General features: G+C 38.5%; 2 protein-coding genes across 2 annotated transcripts; one reads left to right on the forward strand and one right to left on the reverse strand.

Moving 5' to 3' along the window:
* Nucleotides 1–1,733: 1,733 nt before the first annotated feature.
* On the forward strand, nt 1,734–11,407 carry LOC126782343 (receptor-like protein kinase 7). Its single transcript, XM_050507567.1, has 13 exons — nt 1,734–4,426; nt 4,589–4,969; nt 6,612–6,731; nt 6,801–6,994; nt 8,468–8,566; nt 8,652–8,762; nt 8,844–8,906; nt 9,025–9,118; nt 9,543–9,640; nt 10,057–10,158; nt 10,243–10,356; nt 10,838–10,912; nt 11,207–11,407. Exons 1-13 carry the CDS (start codon nt 1,870–1,872, stop codon nt 11,303–11,305), a joined length of 4,107 nt encoding a protein of 1,368 aa, XP_050363524.1. The 5' UTR covers nt 1,734–1,869; the 3' UTR covers nt 11,306–11,407.
* A 523-nt stretch (nt 11,408–11,930) lies between these two features.
* On the reverse strand, nt 11,931–15,384 carry LOC126782346 (uncharacterized). The gene is made up of 9 exons (XM_050507571.1): nt 15,247–15,384; nt 14,602–14,666; nt 14,458–14,519; nt 13,382–14,347; nt 13,225–13,297; nt 12,978–13,100; nt 12,781–12,897; nt 12,334–12,500; nt 11,931–12,240 (listed from the first exon to the last, which is right to left on the reverse strand). The coding sequence occupies exons 1-9, from the start codon at nt 15,254–15,256 to the stop codon at nt 11,931–11,933; spliced, it is 1,893 nt and encodes a 630-aa protein (XP_050363528.1). The 5' UTR covers nt 15,257–15,384.
* Between the last annotated feature and the right edge of the window lie 7,467 nt (nt 15,385–22,851).

Here is a 22,851-nt window from a genome sequence, read left to right on the forward strand (position 1 = left end):
GTCGCGATGGCGACGCATCCATAAGAAACGAGGGTTGGATAGGTTTCGAATAATCGAAATATTCAAGTATGTAACCGGAATTAGAAGGGTTGTGATGTATATGGTCACAAAATAATCGATGCATATCGGCGATTCTCATGATCGCACCCAAAACAGCGGTGCACTCAGGCGACCACACGAAATCGATATCTTTCTTTTTAAATAATAACGTGACTCCCCCAGGACCGTCACACGAAAAACGTCGACCAAGAGGGGAATCATATCCCTCTTTGGTCTCATCGGCGTTATAAGAAAGGCCGGAAAAGAAGACATGAAAAAAAAAAGGCTAATAGCGCCCGATAATTTATATATATATATCTTCAAAAGCAGCAACTTTAAGAAAAACATACTTGTTGGTCTGCCAAATAGACCGCATATAAGTAAATTGCTCTGCAAATCGATCGTCATGCATGAAGTTGCTTGTTGAATTCCTTTTCGATCTTCGTCCGATGACATAAAATCTTAGGAGGGTACGATCAAAATCGTATGTAGATGACAAAAGTATCGTCCATCTCGGCATGAATGTCATCACCATAGTACGACGAGTGATCACTTTTCGGGAGTAGCTTCTCTTGAGCGAAGAGTTTGCTTGTGCAGTTTGCGTTCATTGCGTATATATGCGGGAGGAGCAATTTTGAATCCTCTGATGCGGGGTTTTTCGGGGCAAAAAGATGTTTTTGCGGAGCGAATGCGGAGGATACCCTGCGGGGCTGCGGAGGCTGCGTGCAGGGGCAGCAGGGGGGTCGCAGGGGCAGCAGGGGGGTCGCAGGGCCAGCAGGGGGGCAGCAGGGGTGCGTGCAGGGCTGCGTGCGGGGCAGCGTACGTGCGTGCAGGGCTGCGTTGCGGGGGCTGCAGGGCAGGGCAGCGTGCGGGGCTGCGGGGGCAGCACGCAGGGGTTGCGGGGCTGCGTGCAGGGCTTGCGGGCAGGGGCTGCGGTGCGGCGGCAGCGATGCGGCGGCTGCAGGAGGTGCGCCGGCGAGGAGATGCCGGAGCTTGAAATCGACGGCGGCCGGCGGAGGAGAGAGAGAGAGAGAAAAAAAAAATAGGGCTCTAAAAGTTCAGGGTTTTAGAGCAACGTGCTGATAACGTGTTTCAGGATGAAATAATTGTGTATTATTGAATGATATGGGGGCCTATATATAGGCATTATAAAACCACAATCCCGTAGGATTCGGAGTCCTAATCTATTACGGAGATGTTAATCTATCTCCTAACAGGAAACCTATTAGGCTAAGACACACATAAGGGTAGAATAGTAATTCTCCTGGAACAGATGGATTAATTTAATTTTTTTTTGTAAACATGCATACATATATAGATGTTGGTAAAGAGAGTATAATTCTTTGTATATCGAATCTTATTAATATCTTCGAACTATATTATTTTTGACACAATTGTCTCTGATTTTGTGATTTCCAAATCTGCATAAACTATCTCCACGAAACCAAGTTGGTCTATTTAGGCAATCAATTTAACAATTTTCCCAATTGAAACGCTTGATGATTAGAAAAAAAAGGAGAAGATTAGATACATGTTTATTTGACCAAAAGAAAATAAATAATGATGAACGAATATGAGATATGTCTCTGTCATTAGTTACCAGATGATTGATACGAAGTTGGACTAAATCAGACTAAATTATTGGAATCCGATCCCTTTATGAGTCCCTGTGCTTCCAACCCCCAACCTTTGCGTACCCAATTTCTTTTCCTTTCTCTTCCGCCCTATGCACACGTGAACACCACTTTGTAATACCATTTCCAACTTCACCATTACCAAAACAAATTGGCGCCACAACCTTAAGCTACACCGTACCTTTCACCGGACGGCATGCCGTTCCTCAGGCTACGTCAGCTCCATCCGGTTCTTCTTTTTCTTCTTCTTATCTTCCTCTGTCTACTCTCTCCCTCCACGTCAAACGAGCTCGACCAACTTTTGAAGCTCAAAGCCTCACTTGAAACTTCAAACCCGACTCTGTTCAGTTCTTGGAAGCAAGAACTTCCCACATGCAACTTCACTGGGATTGTCTGCAACTCAAATGGTCTGGTCTCTGAAATCAATCTCTATCACCAGAACCTCTCTGGCTCTCTTCCTTTCGACACAATATGTTTGCTTCCTGAACTAGAAAAGCTTTCTTTCGGTTCAAATTTCCTACACGGAAGCATAACAGAGGATTTGAAGAAATGTACTAATTTGCATGAACTTGATTTGGCCAAGAATTCTTTCACAGGAGAAGTTCCTGACTTGGGGTCTTTGAGTCAGCTGAGGCTGTTGAGTTTAAACGGAAGTGGGGTTTCTGGGCTTTTTCCATGGAAGTCACTGGAGAATCTGACGGAGTTGGCTTTTCTGAGCCTTGGTGATAACAGATTCGATGAGAGTCCGATTACAATGGAGTTGTCAAAGCTTGACAAGCTTTACTGGCTTTACCTTTCAAACTGTAGCATCACAGGTGAAATCCCAGAGGGTATTGGAAACCTGACTCTGCTTGAGAATCTGGAGCTTTCTGATAACAAATTGGTTGGCACAATTCCTCAGGGTATTACAAATCTCAACAAGCTCTGGCAACTTGAGCTTTATGGTAATTCTCTGACTGGGAAAATCCCAGTTGGGTTTGGCAACCTCACAAGCCTCAGGAACTTTGATGTTTCGAGTAACAAGCTTGAGGGCGATCTCTCTGAGCTCAAGTCTTTGACAGGGCTTGTGTCTCTGCAACTGTTCGAGAATCAATTAGTTGGCGAAATTCCGGAGGATTTTGGAGAGTTGAAGAACCTTGTTGAGCTCTCGCTTTACACAAACAAGCTCACTGGCTCTCTTCCTCAGAAGCTTGGTTCTTGGTCTGGCATGGAGTACATTGATGTTTCAGAGAACTATTTGACTGGTCCTATACCCCCTGGGATGTGCAAGAATGAGAGAATGATTGATTTTCTTCTGCTGCAGAACAATTTTACAGGTGGGATTCCTGAATCCTATGCAAATTGCAAGTCTTTGGTTCGGTTACGTGTGAATAACAATTCTCTTTCTGGTAATGTCCCTGCTGGAATATGGAGCTTGCCAAATGTTACTATTATTGATCTCTCTATGAATCAGTTTGAAGGTTCTCTGGCTTCAGATGTTGGTAAGGCAAATTCTCTAGCATTATTACTATTAGCTAATAATCGATTTTCGGGTGAATTGCCTGCTGCTTTGTCTGAAGCTACTTCATTAGTTACAATTCAGTTGAACGTGAACCAATTTGAGGGTCATATCCCTGAAACAATTGGGAACTTGAAGAATCTAGGCAATCTTCATTTAGAGCAAAATAAGTTGTCTGGTGTCATACCAGACTCAATAGGCTCATGTGTTAGGCTTTCTGAAATCAACCTTGCCCATAACATTCTTTCTGGCCAAATTCCACCAAGTCTTGGATCATTGCCTAATTTGAACTCCTTGAACTTGTCTGGGAACCAGCTTTCTAGTGAAGTTCCTGCTACTTTGTCATCCCTCAAACTCAGCCTTCTTGATCTTACAAACAACCAGTTGACTGGCCGCGTGCCCGAGTCACTATCAATTGCAGCTTTTAATGAAAGCTTTGTTGGAAATCCTGGTTTGTGCAGTCAGACCATGAAAAATTTGCGGCCTTGTTCTTCAAGTTCGGGCTCTCCTAGCCACCCACGGATATTTTTGTCTTCTTTTATTGCTGGAGTACTAGTTCTGCTTATTTTGCTTGGTGTGTTCTTGCTTTGGAAGCTAAGGCGGAGCGATCTTGATCAACCATTGAAGAGTAATTCATGGACTATGAAGCAGTACCATGTGCTTAGCTTCACAGAGAATGAGATCCTAGACTCAATCAAAGCTGAAAATTTGATTGGTAAAGGAGGGTCAGGAAATGTGTACAAAGTACAGCTGAGGGATGGGAAAGCACTGGCAGTGAAGCACATTTGGACATCAGCAGACTCCGCAAACCAGAAAACATATCGAAGCACTACATCTATTTTGAAGAAATCCAAATCCAGCTCGTCGGAATATGATGCCGAGGTGGCCACACTGAGCTCATTGAGGCATGTGAATGTGGTGAAGCTATACTGCAGCATAAGTAGTGAGGACAGCAATCTGTTGGTTTACGAGTACTTTCCGAATGGGAGCTTATGGGATCAGCTGCATTTAAATAAGAAGGTCAAGATGGGGTGGGAGGTGAGGTATGAGATTGCTGTGGGGGCTGCAAAAGGATTGGAGTATCTTCATCATGGTAATCACAGACCTGTAATACACAGAGATGTGAAGTCTAGTAATATTCTGCTAGATGGAGATTGGAAGCCTAGAATTGCTGATTTTGGGCTTGCAAAGATTGTGCAGACTGGTGGTGAAATGACTCATGTCATTGCTGGCACACATGGCTACATAGCTCCTGGTAAATTCTAATCCTGTTTGTTAGTATCTTTGTTCTTGTTTAAACTTGTATTTTTAATTGACAGTCTCGCTTCGTCGCAACATGCATGTCAAAAGAACTTGTGATTTTAGTTTAAGAGACTTGATTGATGACTGAATTTCTTAATGTTTTGGTGTGATTCAGAGTATGCATATACCTACAAGGTAAATGAGAAGAGTGATGTGTATAGCTTCGGGGTGGTCTTGATGGAGTTGGTGACAGGAAAGAGACCAGTGGAGCCTGAATTTGGAGAAAACAAGGACATAGTGAGCTGGGTTTGCAGCAAAATGACTTGTAAAGATACTGAGGTTGAATTGGTGGACTCGAGCATCGAAGAGGCACTACAAGAAGATGCCCTCAATGTTTTGAGCATTGCAATTCGCTGCACCGCAAGGGTTCCGGTTCTTAGACCCTCGATGAGAATGGTGGTTCAAATGCTGGAAGAGGCACAACCTTGTCAGCTCACCAGCATAAGCATCACCAAGGAAGGTGAAAATAACCCAAAATTGGAGCAGAATTTCCACTAATGAAATGTAGAGTAGTTGCAGTTGGTGGTCTAGCCTTTTTGCTTTGAGGTAAGAAAATCAGATTGATCACTAAGGCAGGAAGAATGCCAATTAGTTTGTCAACAGCAAGAGCTTCCTAGATAGGAAAGAAGCTCCAAAGTCCTAGCTACAAAGTTTAGGAGGAGCTGTATCATATTATTCATATACATGTATGTAAGCAGAAAAATGTAGTTTTTGTTTTTACTGCTCATTCAGATGGTGGTTAACTTTGTAATATGATATCAATTTACCAGAAAAACATCCTCATGATTGACTGGATGTATGAATAAAATGCCTTTCAGCTCAACAATTTTATGTTTCTTCACATAAACAGCATATGGGCTGATCATAAGTACTTGATGGGTTGATTTTGGTGTACCTCTTATTCTGGATTTCTGGGAATCTAGGTTGATGAGTATAGGCATGGCATCACAAAGCCAAGACAATAAATTGAAATTTCGAAGTGCTAACAAAGTGGACAATCACTAGGATTGAAGTTGAGGAAAAAGAAGAGATTGCACAACTTTTTCAACAATGAGAAAAGGAAGGCCAAAGAAAAGTATCCGTGATGGGTTTAGTCAACTTTAGTCATTCCAACCACTTTCAAAGCTTTTGATGTCTCAATCACCCAGCTATAGACTAAAACTTGATGTTGTTCATACTTCATAGTCTACATACTTTATGATTCACTATGTAGAATTATAGACTCTCGTGCAGTTTTCTCCTTGTCACATCATTTGGACTATTTTATCAAAATATACATACTTAAATTTTAAAATTCTGTCATAAGTCATAACATTCATATTGTACCGTCCTAATTCAAGTATACAACCAAGTAAACATTCAACCATCAGTCTATCTAAAACGGGTCGAATTCACTTTAATGTAATTACATTATGCAGAAAACAATTTTATGAACTAATATTATATATTTTCTATATTAGTAACTGAATTTTATGGACTTAGGTTGTTACATAAATATTACTGCACAATATATATGTATATCAGATTGATATTGTATAGTAGAGTTTTTTTAGGATTTGAAATTCTAATACAAGATATTAGGACAAAGATAAATCAAAGTAAGGTGGTTAGGCAGTTCCTTCATCAATGAATTGTCAAGTAACTTCCAACAAGCAGTTAGAGAAACTCACTGCATATATATCCTTATGATCTCTGCTAGAGCACTCACGTTATTCTCATTCATTTTGTTCCATTAACAAAAGAGATATCAATGAGAGAATCTATGAGAAGATTGAATGAATTTCAATAGCATCAGCCAACCAAGTTAGTTTTTCAGAAAATCTTATTTCACTTGATCTGATATTTGTTATAGTTTAAGAAATAAATGTATTTTCATTTAAGTAGAAGTTAATACTCACAATTTCTCGGTAACTGAAAAAACTTATAAATCAAATGATCATAGTTAATTTTTTTTAAAGTATTCTCATTTTCTTTTAATTTTAGGGATTCCATCTTATCTTAATTTCATTTCCCTCCAACATTAATCAGATTCCCTTTTTGTACTCTTCACAATTATTCCCTCACATTTTTCATTTTTTGATCATGAAATTACCTTTTTAATCTGGACTAGCTAATGATTCCTTTATAATCCCCAAAAGCAAAAATGACAAGGTTACTGACCTTGAGACTTTCCCCGATTTCCATTTCTTGCCCTTCTCTCCTTCCCTTAATCTCATCTCCTTCCTCCCTCTCCTTCTCCACCAAGCTCACTACCTCAGGTCTCTCTCTCTCTCTCTCTAGAATTTGAATTTGATATATGACCTAACTCTGTTTGATTCTTATCGCAGGCAAGAGTAATCTGATTCTACGTGGCTGCAAGATGGAGACGAAGCTTCGAGATTCGATGGAATCGGAGAAGGACTTGTTGCCGGAGTTCAACCGGAGCCTGTATCCGAGCATAGAGCCTTACAGCTCCGGCTCGCTCAAGGTCTCCGATCTTCACTCTATCTACTGGGAGCAGTCTGGAAACCCCGCCGGCAATGTCAGTAGCTTTCTCACATTCTCTTCAGTGCTTTTTTGAATTCTTACAATCTTTGTTTCGTTTTGAGTGTGTGTTGAAATTTTTGGTTTCGAAATTTGCTGAATTGATAGTGTGATTGGTTGAGAAATGCTCGATTCGAAGGGTAGGCTGCTGTGAAATCTGTATTTGGTAACAATGTAGGTTATATTGCATATGAGGCTCGACTGTAGTAGATTAGATATAAGTGCTGAACTGCTGATCATAGTGTCGAGCTGTCGTATGTTTCGGTGTGAGTGACAAACTGAACAGGTTTTAGGTAGAGGAGATACAGGTGAAGCTTTTTCTATTGGAATTGGATTCGCCTTAGTTTGAATTGTTGGAGCTTGAAGTCTTAAGGACATTGTACTAAGACCGTTTATAGATTTATTTATATGTTGCTGAATGACTCTTTACTACAATGGAGACTTCTGGTTGGATTGAAAGCCTCTAGTTTAAAAACTTTTCTTTTTGACAAAGATTAGGCAGTTGGCTATTCTTGTAATTTTCCCCCTCTGAAATGAACTTGATTTTGATCTGGTCAAAAATATAGTCATTTAGTTAATATAAGAAGGTTGAAATCTGAGTTCAAGCTTTAAATGGGTTGTCAACTCAGCTATTATTTAGAGTTAAAACTGGCAATCACTTTTGCACTCTTAGGGGTATAAAGAATTCACAAAATGGTTGGCGAAAGATGCAGAACCTCAGAAATATTTTTATCAGTATTGTTGGAGCAGAAGCGGATTCACCATAGGAGTTTCCAATCCGGTTACCTTGCTTTCAGCTACATTCTAGGGATCAGTCTTTATATGTGTCTTCTATCTGGTACACAATCTCTAGAGACTGGATTGCATCATTCCTAGTGTGGATTGTGCCTGCTGCTAAACCAAAGAAATATGGGTGAATCCTGTGCAGTATAGGGATATCTCAATGCCTTATTCCACATCTGATTTTGCGGCCGATAACTAATTGGTGAAGTTTTCAATTGATTGGGCATCATTCAATGAATTGTAAGTGAGGACGCTGCTACCGATTAGTTGTTAACAATATAACTCTTCATCGCCATCTTCACGTCTTCCAAATTTTTACAAGTGGATTATGAGTTTCTTGGTATATTTGCTTTAGCTTCTGTGAAAAAATTATTTGCTAACTTTCCAATTGACTCCACCTGCCTGATGAGTAAATGTATAAGTGGAATAGTTTCTTGGTATATGCTCTGACCGTCACCTATGAAATCAAACCTACCTTTGCCAGGTGAAAAGTGAAAAGAACAGGATATAGCATCTTCATATAACGAGTCGATGTTTCTCTACTATCATTAAAACCAACTTGGATGGCTGTTCTTTAACTGATATGTGTGCGGCTTATGCTCACGCTGTGGACCTGTAGTTTTAAGTCTGTTGATTTTGTGATGTTATGTTCATTCTTCTTTATGTTCTAGTGATTTTTATGTTGCAGCCTGTTATATTTCTCCATGGGGGTCCGGGAGGTGGAACTTCCCCAAATAATCGAAGATTCTTTGATCCTGAGTTCTACAGAATCATCCTATTTGATCAGGTTACTTCTTCGATCCTTCATTCTAAGTCAGATCTATTTTGATTACCCTTATAGTTCTTCCTAAAATTTTTTTCCTTATCTCTAGCGAGGTGCAGGGAAAAGTACTCCACATGCTTGCTTGGAAGAAAATACCACATGGGATCTAATTGGTGACATTGAAAAGCTCAGAGAACACTTGCAAATTCCAGAATGGCAGGTTAGCACATCATTTATAACACCAAAAAGAAAGAAAAACACTCATTAGCAATTTGATAACATATAATTTTCTATGATCAAGGTTTTTGGTGGGTCTTGGGGGAGTACACTTGCCCTGGCATATAGTCAATCACACCCTGATAAGGTACATAATTTTGTTCTTGTAACAAGGATATATTGATACTGATCATTTGATTAATTTGAATCTAAAATTTTACTGTATGATAACATATTTTTGCCTATCCCTGTCATGCTGTCATTAGGTTACTGGCATGGTCCTGAGAGGGATTTTTCTTTTAAGAAAGAAAGAGATTGATTGGTTTTATGAGGGTGGTGCTGCTGCCATATACCCTGATGGTATGTTACAGTACATGTTATATTGACGTAAATAATATGCCTCTCAAGATTGCTGTTGGGAATTAGTAAGGGTATCTGAATATTACTGAAGTTCAAGCATTCCCCCATTTCACAATCTTTCCCTTGTATATATTAAAGTCACTAATTTAAAGAAGATTGGTGAAATGCTAAAACATGAAAGAAAGAGTGTGGATTGTTAACTGATGAATGTGGATTTCAAATTTTTAATCCCCTCTGTTTAACATATCAGAAGTTTAATGTTGAGTTCTCAACTCTTGTTGTTGTTGTTGTTGTTTTCATAGTTGAAGGCTAGATATCAATGTTGGTATTACTAATGACTTCTTGGAATCATAAGCATAAAGGGAATTTCGTTATCATAGTTTCTGAAGGTTCTGAATGCTTATGCAATTTTTCAAATCTACAGCCTGGGAGCAATTTCGTGACCTCATTCCAGAAAATGAGCGAGGAAGTTTTGTTGATGCTTATAGGAAGAGATTAAACTCCGATGATAAGGAAGTACAAGTAAGACTTTGCCTGCTTTCTCTCAACTTATCTATTTGAATGAAATGTATGGTCGACATCTCATGTTTTACATTTGCATATATAATTGAATGAAATGTTTAATAATGATAGATGGTCAATATTTGTATAATCAGTGTCCTCAGGGCGAGACCGTCCTCCCTTGGACTCTTTCTGGAAAATTTCTTTATGTAGAAATATCTCAAAGGAAAAGAGAGAAAGATAGACTGGCAGTTACGCAGAAATTCTTGTAACTTGTAAGCATTGGTGATAGACTGGCAATTGTTGGTGTCCCATTGTTATCTAGTTGTTGTGAGATAACAAGAAGTCCCATTCTGTGTTATTCTCCTGCTTTCGTAATTTGGTCGCTATAGCGTTAAGTATTAGAGGATTTTGTTAACGCTTGCTGAATTTCATAGTATGCAGCTGCTAGAGCGTGGACCATGTGGGAAATGATGACTGCCCATCTCCTTCCTAATAATGAAAACATCAAGAAGGGGGAAGATGATAGTTTTGCTTTGGTAGGTAGTACATATGTAATTTCATTGTTGATTCACTGATAGTTAAAAACCCATGCAATTGACAAGAAACTCTGCTACGTGCAGGCATTTGCAAGGATTGAAAATCATTACTTTGTGAACAGAGGATTCTTTCCTTCAGATGCCTTCCTCTTAGATAACATTGAAAAGATAAGGCATATAAAAACTACAATCGTACAGGTATAATTTTTGTTTTCGCTCCATACATTATGATAGCCACTTGTGTTAATTCAATCATTTCACATATGCAGACTATGAGGGTTATATTGGTAGCATAGTGAATGTATGCAGTTGTGGTGCTTTTGTAGTTTATATATTTTGTTGATAGTGGTAGTTACAGGTGATTCAGTTGGCATATTCTAGGTATTGCTATAGATGAGTAGATTAGATCCATTAATTTTATACACGATGGTTTTCATCATATGAAGTGTAATACCCAGGAAGATCAAACAATAAATTAGGCAAGTAAATGAGATCTGGTCGACAGCAAACTTGATCTCTTGTATTTATGCAATTAACAGCTGTTGCACATTTAATAAACTTGAAATAATTTAAATCACATATTCTTATTCTTGCTCATTGAAGTTTTATTAGTAATCTAGGAGCACTCACTTGATGCTGGTGTTGACGAATAACAAATTTCTAATGACTGTTTTTGCAGGGACGATATGATGTTTGCTGTCCAATGGTGTCGGCATGGGATCTTCATAAAGCATGGCCAGAAGCTGATCTCAAGGTAAGAACCTAGGTCTATTATATTGCTGTAAACTGCTCACAAACATAATACAGAACACTCTGGTGCGGGTGCATATATAAACTTATCTCTTGGATGGCTAAACTTATTTCCGTTGCGAGCAAAGTATATACTGTAATTGTGTGTCAAATAGGGTTGCTTGAGGTCTGATAGTGTGACAGAGCTATTCATGCCAAACTGTTTCAATTGCAGAATGTCTTACATTTCAATCCACCATTCTTAGTTGCATTTGCGCTTATATTTGATGATATTATTGAGTCATTTTGCTCTTAACAGGTAATTCAAGATGCAGGGCATTCTGCTAATGAACCGGGAATAGCTGCAGAGCTTGTGGCTGCAAATGAGAAGCTGAAACACATAAAACTTGGAGCATAGGATATAGTAACTATCTTCTCTTTGCGGACTAGTCCTGATTTCAACAACAAAAAACAATCAAATTGCGAATAGTTTAGCTCAAGTTCAATGCTTGTAGAGTGTGGTATGCTGTGCGGACTAGTCCTGATTTCAACAACAAAAAACAATCAAATTGCGAATAGTTTAGCTCAAGTTCAATGCTTGTAGAGTGTGGTATGCTGTGCAGTGCACCCAATGAGCGTTCGGCCACCAATACAACCCCAATACCTCAACTTCAGTTTAGTGCAGTTTGTTCCGAGTGTTATGCTTATGAGTTATTAGTTGGCTTCAGAACATAATAATTCCCCACGACTCCTTTTGAAGTCTCCAATTTGGGTCTTACACCAACCAACTGAATAATCCCTTTGCTGCCAAGCTCTATTAATACTTACGCAAAATTGTTCAGTTTGGAATCATCTGCCACCAATTTAGAGAAGTATTTTGATCTATGACTGCTGACAAATCATACAATTTAGTCCTATGTCATTACAAAGAGACCCTCTTCATGGAGGAAATATATAATTAGTACAAGCCTCGCAAGCAGAACATATTCAAGCAAGCAATTACAATTCAATGATACTATTGAACCACAGCAAGATGCAGCAGCTTAGTTTTGTTGGGCATTAGTTATGTCCTTTTCCTTCTGCAGCCTTGTACAGCTCTTCGGTACGTGGATAGTGTGGAAGTGCGGCTCCTTTGGAATGGTTGCAGGCCTTCTTCCCCGTGATGATGACCGAGAAGGAGCGTGAGCTTTGGTTGCTGAAGAACGAGAAGGAGCGTGAGCTTTGGTTGCTGAAGAAACAGCGCATGGTTTTGCTGCTTTCCTGGGTCTTATATTTGTCGATACACTTTCTTTTATTGTACTGAGTTGGCAAGGTGTCTGGGAGGAAACTACAGACTTCTTACATGAATCAACCCTGAACAAGAAAAGTCTCTAGTAAGACCAAGTTTCAACAAATACACACCATTTAGTATCAAGATGGAAAATGACAAAAGAGGCTGCAACTCACCCTCTTGGTCTTCCAAAACTTGGCTGTACCACAGGTGACTTAGTTCTTTCCTTCTGTGGTTTTTCTGCCGTCAAAACATTACTTCTTTTTGGCGGAGTCATTTCAAATAGCTTGCGTTGTTCTAAGTCTCCTTTTGAAGTCTTCAAGCGAGTACCTCCAACCTTTCCCTGCATAGCACAGAACCATAGTCAAATCTCTATCTAATGAGTATGAAGCTTCAAGATATCTCATAAGTAATCCATTTTTATTTTCCCAGATGACAACATAGACTTACACTTTGATCTACTCGGGATCTTCTCTTTTCACAGCTTTGGCTATCAATTTCATATTCACTTTGTCCAAGGCAAGTTTTATTTGTCTAATCACATTAGAAGTGTAATTATTAGTTTTCAGAATTGTATTCAATCATGACAAGAAAAAACAATGGGAGTAAAAGTCCTTCCTTACCTGTATCACATTCTGATGATTATTTCTAGACTTTTCTGGCAGAGTGTCTAATGTAATTTCTTTCAGAGGTGCATGGACCTTTTTCTCCGAGTTTGCTTCCTTAAGCATTCCTCTTTCCTGAAATAATCCCCAACAGTTACAGCTATTTCCTCGATGTAACTATTTCAAAGTGAACAGATAAAAAAAATGTTGCATACATCAGTTCTGAACCTAAAAGGCTTCGGATTTGTGGGTTTTGGTCTACTATACTTCACCCCTTGAGCACTAGTGGGAGCTGATGTGGAGTTCTCTTTGGCCATCTTTTCAGCAACTTCAATGACCTGCATAATTTTTATGTTCAGGCATTATGAAATAAACAAGATTGGATAAACATTCTAAAGAAATTAATAAATCACCGGAAGATATATATATATATATATATATATATATATATGGCGGTTTTACCTTTTGCGAGTTTTTGGAAGCACTATGGTTACCAAGGTTTTTCCTCTTCGAGAGACCATCAACTTTCTGTTCTCTGCAATTAGATGAAAGTTTCAATACATTTGAGGTTTAAGGAAATCATATATAAAAAACTGAAATGACAATCATGACTATGAACCTGTTATTTTCAGAGGTTATACGGTTTTCTTTATCATCTGTATTGTCTGAGGCTGACGCATTTTCTTTATCGTCTTCTTTTATGCATTCAAGGGTCTTCTTCATCCCATAACTTAAATTCGGTTTATCTTCATGACCATTTCCATCGTCGGTCTCTTGCAGGGAGTCATTCTCTTTTGAAGTCTCTGATACCACTTCAATTTGATTCTCATCTAAAGAAGATTCTGAGGTTTTTCCAGCTTCCAAACTGTCCTTATCTCCAATTATTTTATCACTATTAGTAATTGATTTTGAGAACCCTTCCAAGGAACCATTCCTTAATTTTTCGTCAACCTCCATATCACTGGAATCATTATCAACCGCTTCATTAGGCACCTTATCACAACACTGCCTGAAGTCCTTTTCCATCTTGTTTCTCTTCAATGACTTTGCTTCCCGCCCCTTATCTATGGTAGAGTGCAATGAATCAAAAACCCTGCTTTTGACCTCTCGCCCTCTAAACTGTTTTTTTGGAGTATGTAAAGGTAATGGCTTGGAATACCCTAATACAAGTTTCTTTCCACTTGTGATATCCAGTTTCTTCATGGCTGCACATAGTTTTCCCACATTATTACCACATTCTAATGGAATCTTGGTTTTCACGACCTTCTTTGGAGAGTGAAAGACCAAAGCTTTTGCCACCACCCTATTTTTTGGGACCACAACATCTTTGGGTTTGGGGTTCCTAACACTTCGAAATGTATCTGGATTTGAGATGGGTTTTCTGTTCCTAGGAGTAGTTAGAGCTTTGGCTACAAATGATGGTTGCTTTGCCTTAACATTTGGGGTTGTTGCAGTGATCTTAGTATGGAAAGGTCTGGCCTTATCTTTCGCGTCAACTATCTTATGAGAGATTGAAGAGATCAGGGCCAACCTTGAAACTATAGGCTTTGAAGACTTTGCAGGAGCTGTAAGTGGGCATTTCAAACTAGTTCATAAAAAGCAAGAGTTTAAATGATGTTAGTAATTTCATCTAAGCCAATTTATAACAGTAGAAAAAGACTTGAATTTAAATTATTGAAGGCTTGGCATTAATACCTTGGCGACTTTCTGTTCAGTGCTTTTCGAAGTTTAACATTCGGACTTCTTGTTGCCATAACCTGTAAAACTCAATCTCATCACACATCCAACTAAAGTGATCTATGTGACCCCAATAAATGTACCCCAAAACCTACAACTCACCCGAAGAACAAAGTTATTGTATATCGCTTCTGAGTCTAGTTCTTCTTCATGCTTCTGATCGCAGCCTGTTAACCATCACCAAACATAATATTCATCAGACAACAAGGATGCCAAACATGTCAAAACTCAATGCCTACTTGCCTTGGAAAACCCATTCTAATTAGGCCTCAAGTATAATCACTTTAATTCTAAATTGCACATACAATGTCATGTGGGTCAGTACTCAACTCTAAAAAACTGATCTTCGAGTTAAATTCACTTCATAACAATCACTACTGTAATTCTCATTCAATTATCTCCTAGTCCACCAATGCAACCAAACAAAGCTCAAAATTTGGGCTTGCATATAATCAACGTATTCATCCCCAACAAAGATTTTAAATAACCGAACTTCTAGACTTCCAGTAACTTTTCTCATATCCTAAAACAGTCATTACTCAATTTGCCACGGAACCCAAAATCAAAACAGATCGAAAGCAATACAGTTCATATGAAGAAGAAGAAGAAAAAAAAACAAACAGCAACACTCAAAACAGACATACATAAACTTCAATTTTTAAGGTTAAATTCAAAGCTAAGAGATTCTGATATAAGTAAATTAAGGGGAATCATAAACAGTTGTGTGGTATAGGGAGGAACACGAACCGACGCGCATGCAGAACCAATAACGGTCGTCGGGGCAGAAGTGATCTGGAGTTGTGAAGTCTACGAACTTGGGCGCTTCGATCTCCTCGTAGAACTCGTCCCCGCCTCCCTGGCCGTTGATCTGCACCGACTGAGGTTCTTCTTCCATACCCACAAATCAGAGAGAGAGAGAGAGAGAGAGAGAGAGAGTGGTACCGGAAGTAATGAAGGAGAAGTGTTATGTTTAAAATTGGGATGGTTCTGAAAGTAGCCGTTGGGGAAAGGGGTTCTGATTTGCGGACAAGGAAGACACCGTAACGGCATTCCAGGGACTATTCGGTAAATTTATGTTTTAGAAGCTCCCAAGTTCCAACGTTGGCCACCCTGTCACTTCTTCAGATGCAAAAGCACAATCCCAAAACTCATTTCTTCTCAAAAAGGAATAAAAAATAATAACAAAATATTTCTCCAGCAAATTATTCTGTACAGTCACTCTCATTTATTCTTCAATCATCCACTATTATTGACACTAATATTTGAAGTGGTGAATGGAGGTGAAGTAAAAAATAATAATTAAAGAGAAAAATAGTAGATCGGACAATCTCAAAATGCTCTGGCGATCAATAATAATGTAAATCACTAAAATGAAAAAAGCAGTGTTACTCAAGAGGCACCAAGCAAAAATTAGTGTCGGTAATGGTACATAAACTCATCACAACCAATTTATATACTAACCGTACTAAATATGTTGGTATATCAAATATTCGGTACACGGTACATGGTAATATACCATACTAATATTAAAATACATACGGTAGGTGGTACATGTTTGTCGTATATCATGGTATACCGTACATACGTACTGATATTATATTAAATTATTTTAATTAAAAAATATATATCTTTAAATTTCAACCGTATATTTATTAGAAAATAAATCTAAACCATATAAATCTACTAACCTTAATCTAATCTCCCTCAATCACTTCTGAGTTTTCTGAGTTATCTCTCTCACTTCTCGATTTGTTTTTTTTTCCTCTCTCAATTTGACGTAGATCTATTGTTCTTTGATTCGCCGCCCACCAAATACACTCATTCTCTCGTCTTTTTTGTCAAGTACACTATTTTTCTCATCTTTAATTTCTTTACTTAGTTATGAATGAATCGATTCAATCAAATTCTCAATATGTATTTAAACTATTTATGCTATTATTGTAGAAAATGCTATTACGCAAAACTTTGAGGTAGGAAGAGTCGGCCCAAGTACAAATGATGAGACCTATCAGTAGCATCATCACTGCCTACAACATGTCAACATATCTCGTCTTTAAACCTGTCATTTCTTTTTTTCAATTATTTTGAGAATTTGTTAGTACTTTGACAGTTTGGCTATTTGGAATTTGGTTTTCAATTTTTATGACTTTGTATTTGATAATTTGGTTGAAGTTGTATAAGACTTTGAAATTCTACAGTAATTTAACTTATTTGTTATTACTTATTTAGATTGAGCATTTAAATTTTTAGGCCATAAATATGTTGGTAGAAATCTATTACCAACCGAACCAACCGAGTATCAACCATACCACTCAATTGGTATACCAACCAATAAATGGTGAATTTTTATACCAATTATATATTGGTTGATATATTATATTAAAAAATTAAGATCGGTATATCAACTAATCCGCCCCTAGCAAAAATACCGTTGAAAAGCTATCGGTGTATGTGAGTTTAACATTATTAGTTAGTACAGCCGTACAGGTGCCCCTTAGTTCATGGAATCTTCTGTTGAGAGAGAAATGTCCGAACATCCATTTTAGGCAATACTCAATAAATGTTTTTATTACTAATAGAAAAGAGTTTGTTAAGATGACAGCGTCACTTTGAGGAGAAGTGTAGAAAAACATAGCACAGATGGAGCAATATTTTCTCTTAGTTGTATTGATCAGTTTGAACTTACAAGTGTGGGAATATATATGAAACCGGTATAACACAGTGGATAAAACTGAAGCCATGCTGCAGCATGGAATGCAGCAAGCAACCTAATCACAGATCCATAAATCTAGCAATAGAAGATTACATACACAATCTCATTTGTCACCAAATCACCTCAATAGATTTAGTACCATACTTATCACCATGCTTCAATACTCCCCCTCAAGCTGGATCTAGGAGATTAAGAGATCCAAGCTTGCCAAGAATCAGTTGAAACTGAGCAGAAGGAAGAGATTTGGTGAAAATATCAGCAAGCTGGTCTGCGCTGCGAGTATATTTGGTGACAATGATTTGAGCTTGCACTTGGTTTCTCACATAATGGCAATCGACCTCAATGTGTTTAGTACGCTCATGAAACACAGGATTAGAGGCAATATGCATGGCAGCTTGATTGTCACAGTGTAGAGAAATAGGTACCTAACTATGAAATCCTAGGTCAGCTAGGAGACCTTTAAGCCAAATTAATTCGCAGGATGCAGATGCCATAGCCCTGTACTGGGCCTCTGCACTGGATCTTGCCACAACATTCTGCTTCTTGCTTCTCCATGTCACCAAATTTCCACCAACCAAAGTACAAAAACCAGTCATACTTTTTCGATCAAGAGAGTTCCCTGCCCAATCCGCATCAGTAAATCCAACAATATCAATGTGACCATTGCTGCGAAAAACAAGACCTCTACCAATTGAACCCTTTAAGTACCTCAAAATTCGCTTGACAATACTCAAATGGAATGAGGTAGGCGCATGCATAAACTGGCTAACAATACTGACTGCATATGATATGTCAGGTCTAGTAATTGTTAGATAAATCAGTTTACCTACCAGCCTTTGATAAGAAGTTGGATTTGAGAGAAGTTCACCACCAGTATCAATATGAAATTTGCTGCCAAGTGGAGTGCGTGCAGGCTTGCAATCAAGAACTCCAGTCTCTGCAAGAAGATCTAAGATGTATTTTCTTTGACTGAGAAATAAACCATTGTGTGAAGCAGCAATTTCAATCCCAAGAAAATATTTTAGTTGTCCGAGATCCTTCATTGCAAATCTAGCCTGAATCTCATCAGCATGATCACCAGTAATAATCAGATCATCCACATAGATTAAAACTGCAAGTTTTCCATGATCACCATTTCTCACAAATAGTGATGAATCAGCATTGCTCCTGCAAAAACCAACTTCTTCAAGAACTGAGCTTAGCTTGGCATACCAGGCTCTAGGAGATTGTTTCAGACCATAAATGGCCTTGTGCAGTCTGCAAACAAGGTCACTACCTGCAGCTTGAGGATGACCTGGTGGAAGTTTCATATACACTTCTTCCTGTAAATCACCATGCAAAAAGGCATTCTTTACATCCATCTGATGTAAAGACCAATTTTGATTCACTGCAACAGAAAGCAACACCCTTACAGTGTTCATCTTTGACACTGGAGCAAAAGTTTCTTTGTAATCAACTCCATAAGTCTGTGTGAAACCTCTGGCTACAAGTCTAGCCTTGTGTCTCTCAAGAGTACCATCAGCATGAAGCTTGTTTTTGAATATCCATCGACTTCCAACAGCCTTTTTTCCTTTAGGTAACTTGACAATGCTCCAAGTTTTGTTATCCTCGAGAGCACGCAGCTCAGCTTCCATGGCTTGCCTCCAATTTTCATACAGATTTGCATCTTCAAAGGTCTGAGGCTCATGCAGACCATCAATAGTGCTAAGATATGTTTTATAACCCGAAGACAACTTTTCATAGCTTACAAAATCTTGAATTGGATACCTGGATGTGTAAGCAACATAGTCTTTGTGTCTTACAGGAGGATGCCTAACTCGAGCAGGATTCCTTCTTGGTTGAACTGGATGTGTAGGCTGAGCAGGTTCATCATGACTACTAATTACTTCCTGACTCACTTGCACTTCTGGTTCAGCATGTGTAGGATCAGCAGTATTAGAAACAGTTTCAACAATTTCATGATCACTGGAATATGTGCCTCTTGATGCAGGTTCTGCATAATCCAAATTTTCAGTGCTTATAGATGGCTGAGGAAATAGATCATCATAAAACTCCTCCTGTCCATTAGCACCAAGCTTTTCACATAAATAATTTGACGACTCATCAAACTTAACATCTCTGGAAACAATCATTTTCTTGGTAGTAGGGTTGTAGCAGCAATACCCTTTTTGAGTGCTAGAATATCCCAGAAATAAACATTTTATAGCTCTAGGATCAAGCTTGTCTCTATGGTTGGACTGAATGTGGACATAGCACACACAGCCAAAAATTTTCAAATGTGACAGGTCAATTTTTCTGCCTTTCAGAACTTCCAAGGGTGATTTAGAATTCAAAACTCTACTTGGAAGTCGATTTATGAGATATGCAGCTGTTAGAACAGCTTGGGACCAATATTTTTTTGGAACATTGGCATGAAACATCAAGGCTCTGGTTTTTTCTAGCAGATCTCTATTCTTTCTCTCAGCAATTCCATTTTGCTGAGGTGTGCCGACACAACTTGTCTGATGAACTATACCATTTAAGTTCAGAAAATGAGACATTTTATTGGACATGTATTCTGAGCCATTATCAGATCTGAGAATTTTAATTTTTGATGAGAACTGAGTGTGAACAAACTCATTGAAATTCTTAAAAACATTAAAAACTTCACTCTTGTGTTTCAAAAGATAAACCCATGTAATCCTTGTAAAATCATCAACAAAGGTTACAAAATACTTAAATCCATCAAATGAGGCTAAGACATGTCCCCAAATATCAGAGTGGATGATTTCAAACAGATTACAAGCCCTGGAGACAGACAAATTGAAAGGTAATCTAGAAAACTTAGACAGATGACAGACTTCACAATGCTTGATTTCTTGATTGGAGTTGGGAAACAAAATAGACAACACTTTTTCAGAAGGATGGGCTAGACGCTAATGCCAAAGGAGGTGGTCTGCAGCACTGCATGAACTAGCTTGAAAGGCAAAAAACTTCTTTGACACATAGTACAGCCCATTTAGATAAAACCCTTCACCAATCTTCTTCTTGGTGATGATATCCTGAAAGACAACATTGTAGGGAGAAAAAGTGACTAAGCAGTGCAGGGTTCTTATGATTTTTCCCACAGACATCAATTTAAATGGAAAGGATGGGACATAGAGGGCATCTGAACTGATATGATTAGAGAAAAAATGAATTTTATCCTTCCCCAAAACTGCTGCACCTTTACCATTAGCTACAGACACATGAGAAGACAGTTTCTCAAACTCATGTAAATTTTGATAATTATTTGTCATGTGATCTGTGGCTCCAGAATCTATTACCCAATAATCATGCTCATTACTCACATTAAGTGCAGTTTGAAAAGCTTTCAGAATACCTGAGATATCACACTCCTTCATATGATTAGATTCAGCCAAAAAACCAGCAAATTTTCCAATGAGAGCTGTGTGAGATCCATTTCCAGAAGTTGAAGTTGTAGCAGACTGCTTTTGTTGCAAGTAACTAGCAAACTCATTTATCAGGGCTGTAGGATTGGTGGTGAAGTCAAATGGGCAGTCAGATGGAGGAGATGAAATTTCAGTAGCAGCAAGATTTGCTTTCTGAGAACTATTCCACCCTTTCTGATTTTTCTTGCTTTCTCTTTCCTTTATGAACTTGACCTTTAGTTCTGGATGCAAGATCCAGCAAGTGTCTCTAACATGATTAGTGGCATTACAGTGTGTGCATTTTAAATTTCCACGCTTACCCTTGTAAGACCTCATCTCAGAAGCTTCATGAATAGCTGCATAAGCTCTCGAGTGTGCAGTATTGGAGTAGACATCTGAACTCATCACCTTCTTTCGAAGTTCTTCTCTTTGCACAGTAGCACACACATTTTTGAATGAAGGTAAGTCAGCATTCATGAGAATGTGACTTCTCAGATCTTCAAAGTCTGAACTGAGATTGGCCAAGAGTTGAAAAAATTTGTCCTCTTCAGCCCTTTTAGCCAAAGTGACAAAATCGGTGGTATGTGGACGATATAGTTCCAGTTCATTCCACATAGCAGTGAGGCTGCCAAGGTACTGCACAAAAGGAAGATCTTCTTGCTGCAAGTTGGAAATGTCCTTCTTGAGTTGAAAAACTCTCACTGAATTGTTTTGATGACCATACAACTCTTTGACATTGTCCCAGATATCCTTGGCCGATCCAGAATAATTGAAAATCTGAGCCAGCCTTGGCTCCATAGAGTTCAGCAACCATGACTGCACCCGTTGGTCCTTGCTCGCCCATGCATCATAACCATTTGTACCAACTTCTGGCATTGGTATATTACCATTAACAAAGCCAAGCCTAGATCTGCCACCAATAGCTAAAGTGACAGCCCTAGACCAATTAAGATAGTTATGCTCAGAAAGAAGAGTTGAGCATAACCTAAGATTGTGATTTGAATCTGCATCTGAAACACTAACCATATTGGAGTTAGTGTTTCCAGCGGATAAAAAAGGATTCTCATCAACAAAATAGCTACTTCCAGACATTTTAAAAACTGGAAGAAAGAAAATGAACAATCACACAAGAGAGCAAGATCGGAGGAAAGATAAGCAGAAGCAGGACACTAAAGTTCCTGCTCTGATACCATGTAGAAAAACATAGCACAGATGGAGCAATATTTTCTCTTAGTTGTATTGATCAGTTTGAACTTACAAGTGTGGGAATATATATGAAACCGGTATAACACAGTGGATAAAACTGAAGCCATGCTGCAGCATGGAATGCAGCAAGCAACCTAATCACAGATCCATAAATCTAGCAATAGAAGATTACATACACAATCTCATTTGTCACCAAATCACCTCAATAGATTTAGTACCATACTTATCACCATGCTTCAATAAGAAGACAACATGGTGAACGTCGTCTCTAGATGGAATCTCATCGAGGTGAATTGTGTTGAGGCCAAATTATGTCCTCGATGGAATAAATCACGTAAAGGTTTTACTTTGCTGAAAGTTAAATATGGTTAAGATACAACAACATTAGCATGAGATTGAAATATATAATTGATGGTGGATCAGGCTACAACCAAATTGGGCTACTGTCAAATCTCCTCACGGTGAAATTGTGTTTCAATTAAGTCTTTGATGATGGATTTGGGCTTCGATTGAATTTCACTCTGTTAGAGAGATCAGAACATGATTAGTAAAGGAGTAGAGGTCAACAAGTGGTGATCAGAGGCCTTTTCCGACACTATCGATCCCGAGATAATGTAGCATTAATTAAAGATCCACTCACAGGACTTGCGGATAAAACATACTACGACACGCAGTTATTAGAAAACTCAACAATTTTCTGTTGTAAATATTTTCGGAATCGAATGCTTAGAAATGATGATAGTCATAATTGAAGTAACAATCATCGAACCACCAAAACCCAAAACACTATTTTAAAAAATTGTCACCGCCAAACACTCAATCCAACCCTAAAAGGCCGAAACTATTACTAGATCCTAGTCCCTTAGCACAAGAAACTTCCATTCCCGCTCTAAATACCGACTTCGTTGAGAAAATTTCTTAATGAATTTTTCTGCACCAAGCAAGGATTCTTATAGAAATCTTTGCGTTAACAAAAAAAAAAGATAGAAATATCTGCGAGCTGAAAATGGTTTGTTAAACAGA

The sequence above is a fragment of the Argentina anserina genome, chromosome 2 (assembly GCF_933775445.1).
Source record: "Argentina anserina chromosome 2, drPotAnse1.1, whole genome shotgun sequence".
In the NCBI taxonomy this organism is placed as follows: domain Eukaryota; kingdom Viridiplantae; phylum Streptophyta; class Magnoliopsida; order Rosales; family Rosaceae; genus Argentina; species Argentina anserina.

Coding starts and splice junctions, on each gene's coding strand:
- LOC126782346 (XM_050507571.1), bottom strand. Junction 13,298..13,381: donor ATAACCTCTGAAAATAACAG/GTTCATAGTCAT, acceptor ATCTAATTGCAG/AGAACAGAAAGTTGATGGTC. Junction 12,898..12,977: donor CTTTTAGGTTCAGAACTGAT/GTATGCAACATT, acceptor GGATTATTTCAG/GAAAGAGGAATGCTTAAGGA.
- LOC126782343 (XM_050507567.1), top strand. CDS start 1,870: ATGCCGTTCCTCAGGCTACGTCAGCTCCATCCGGTTCTTCTTTTTCTT. Junction 6,995..8,467: donor CTGGAAACCCCGCCGGCAAT/GTCAGTAGCTTT, acceptor TTTATGTTGCAG/CCTGTTATATTTCTCCATGG. Junction 8,763..8,843: donor TGCAAATTCCAGAATGGCAG/GTTAGCACATCA, acceptor TCTATGATCAAG/GTTTTTGGTGGGTCTTGGGG.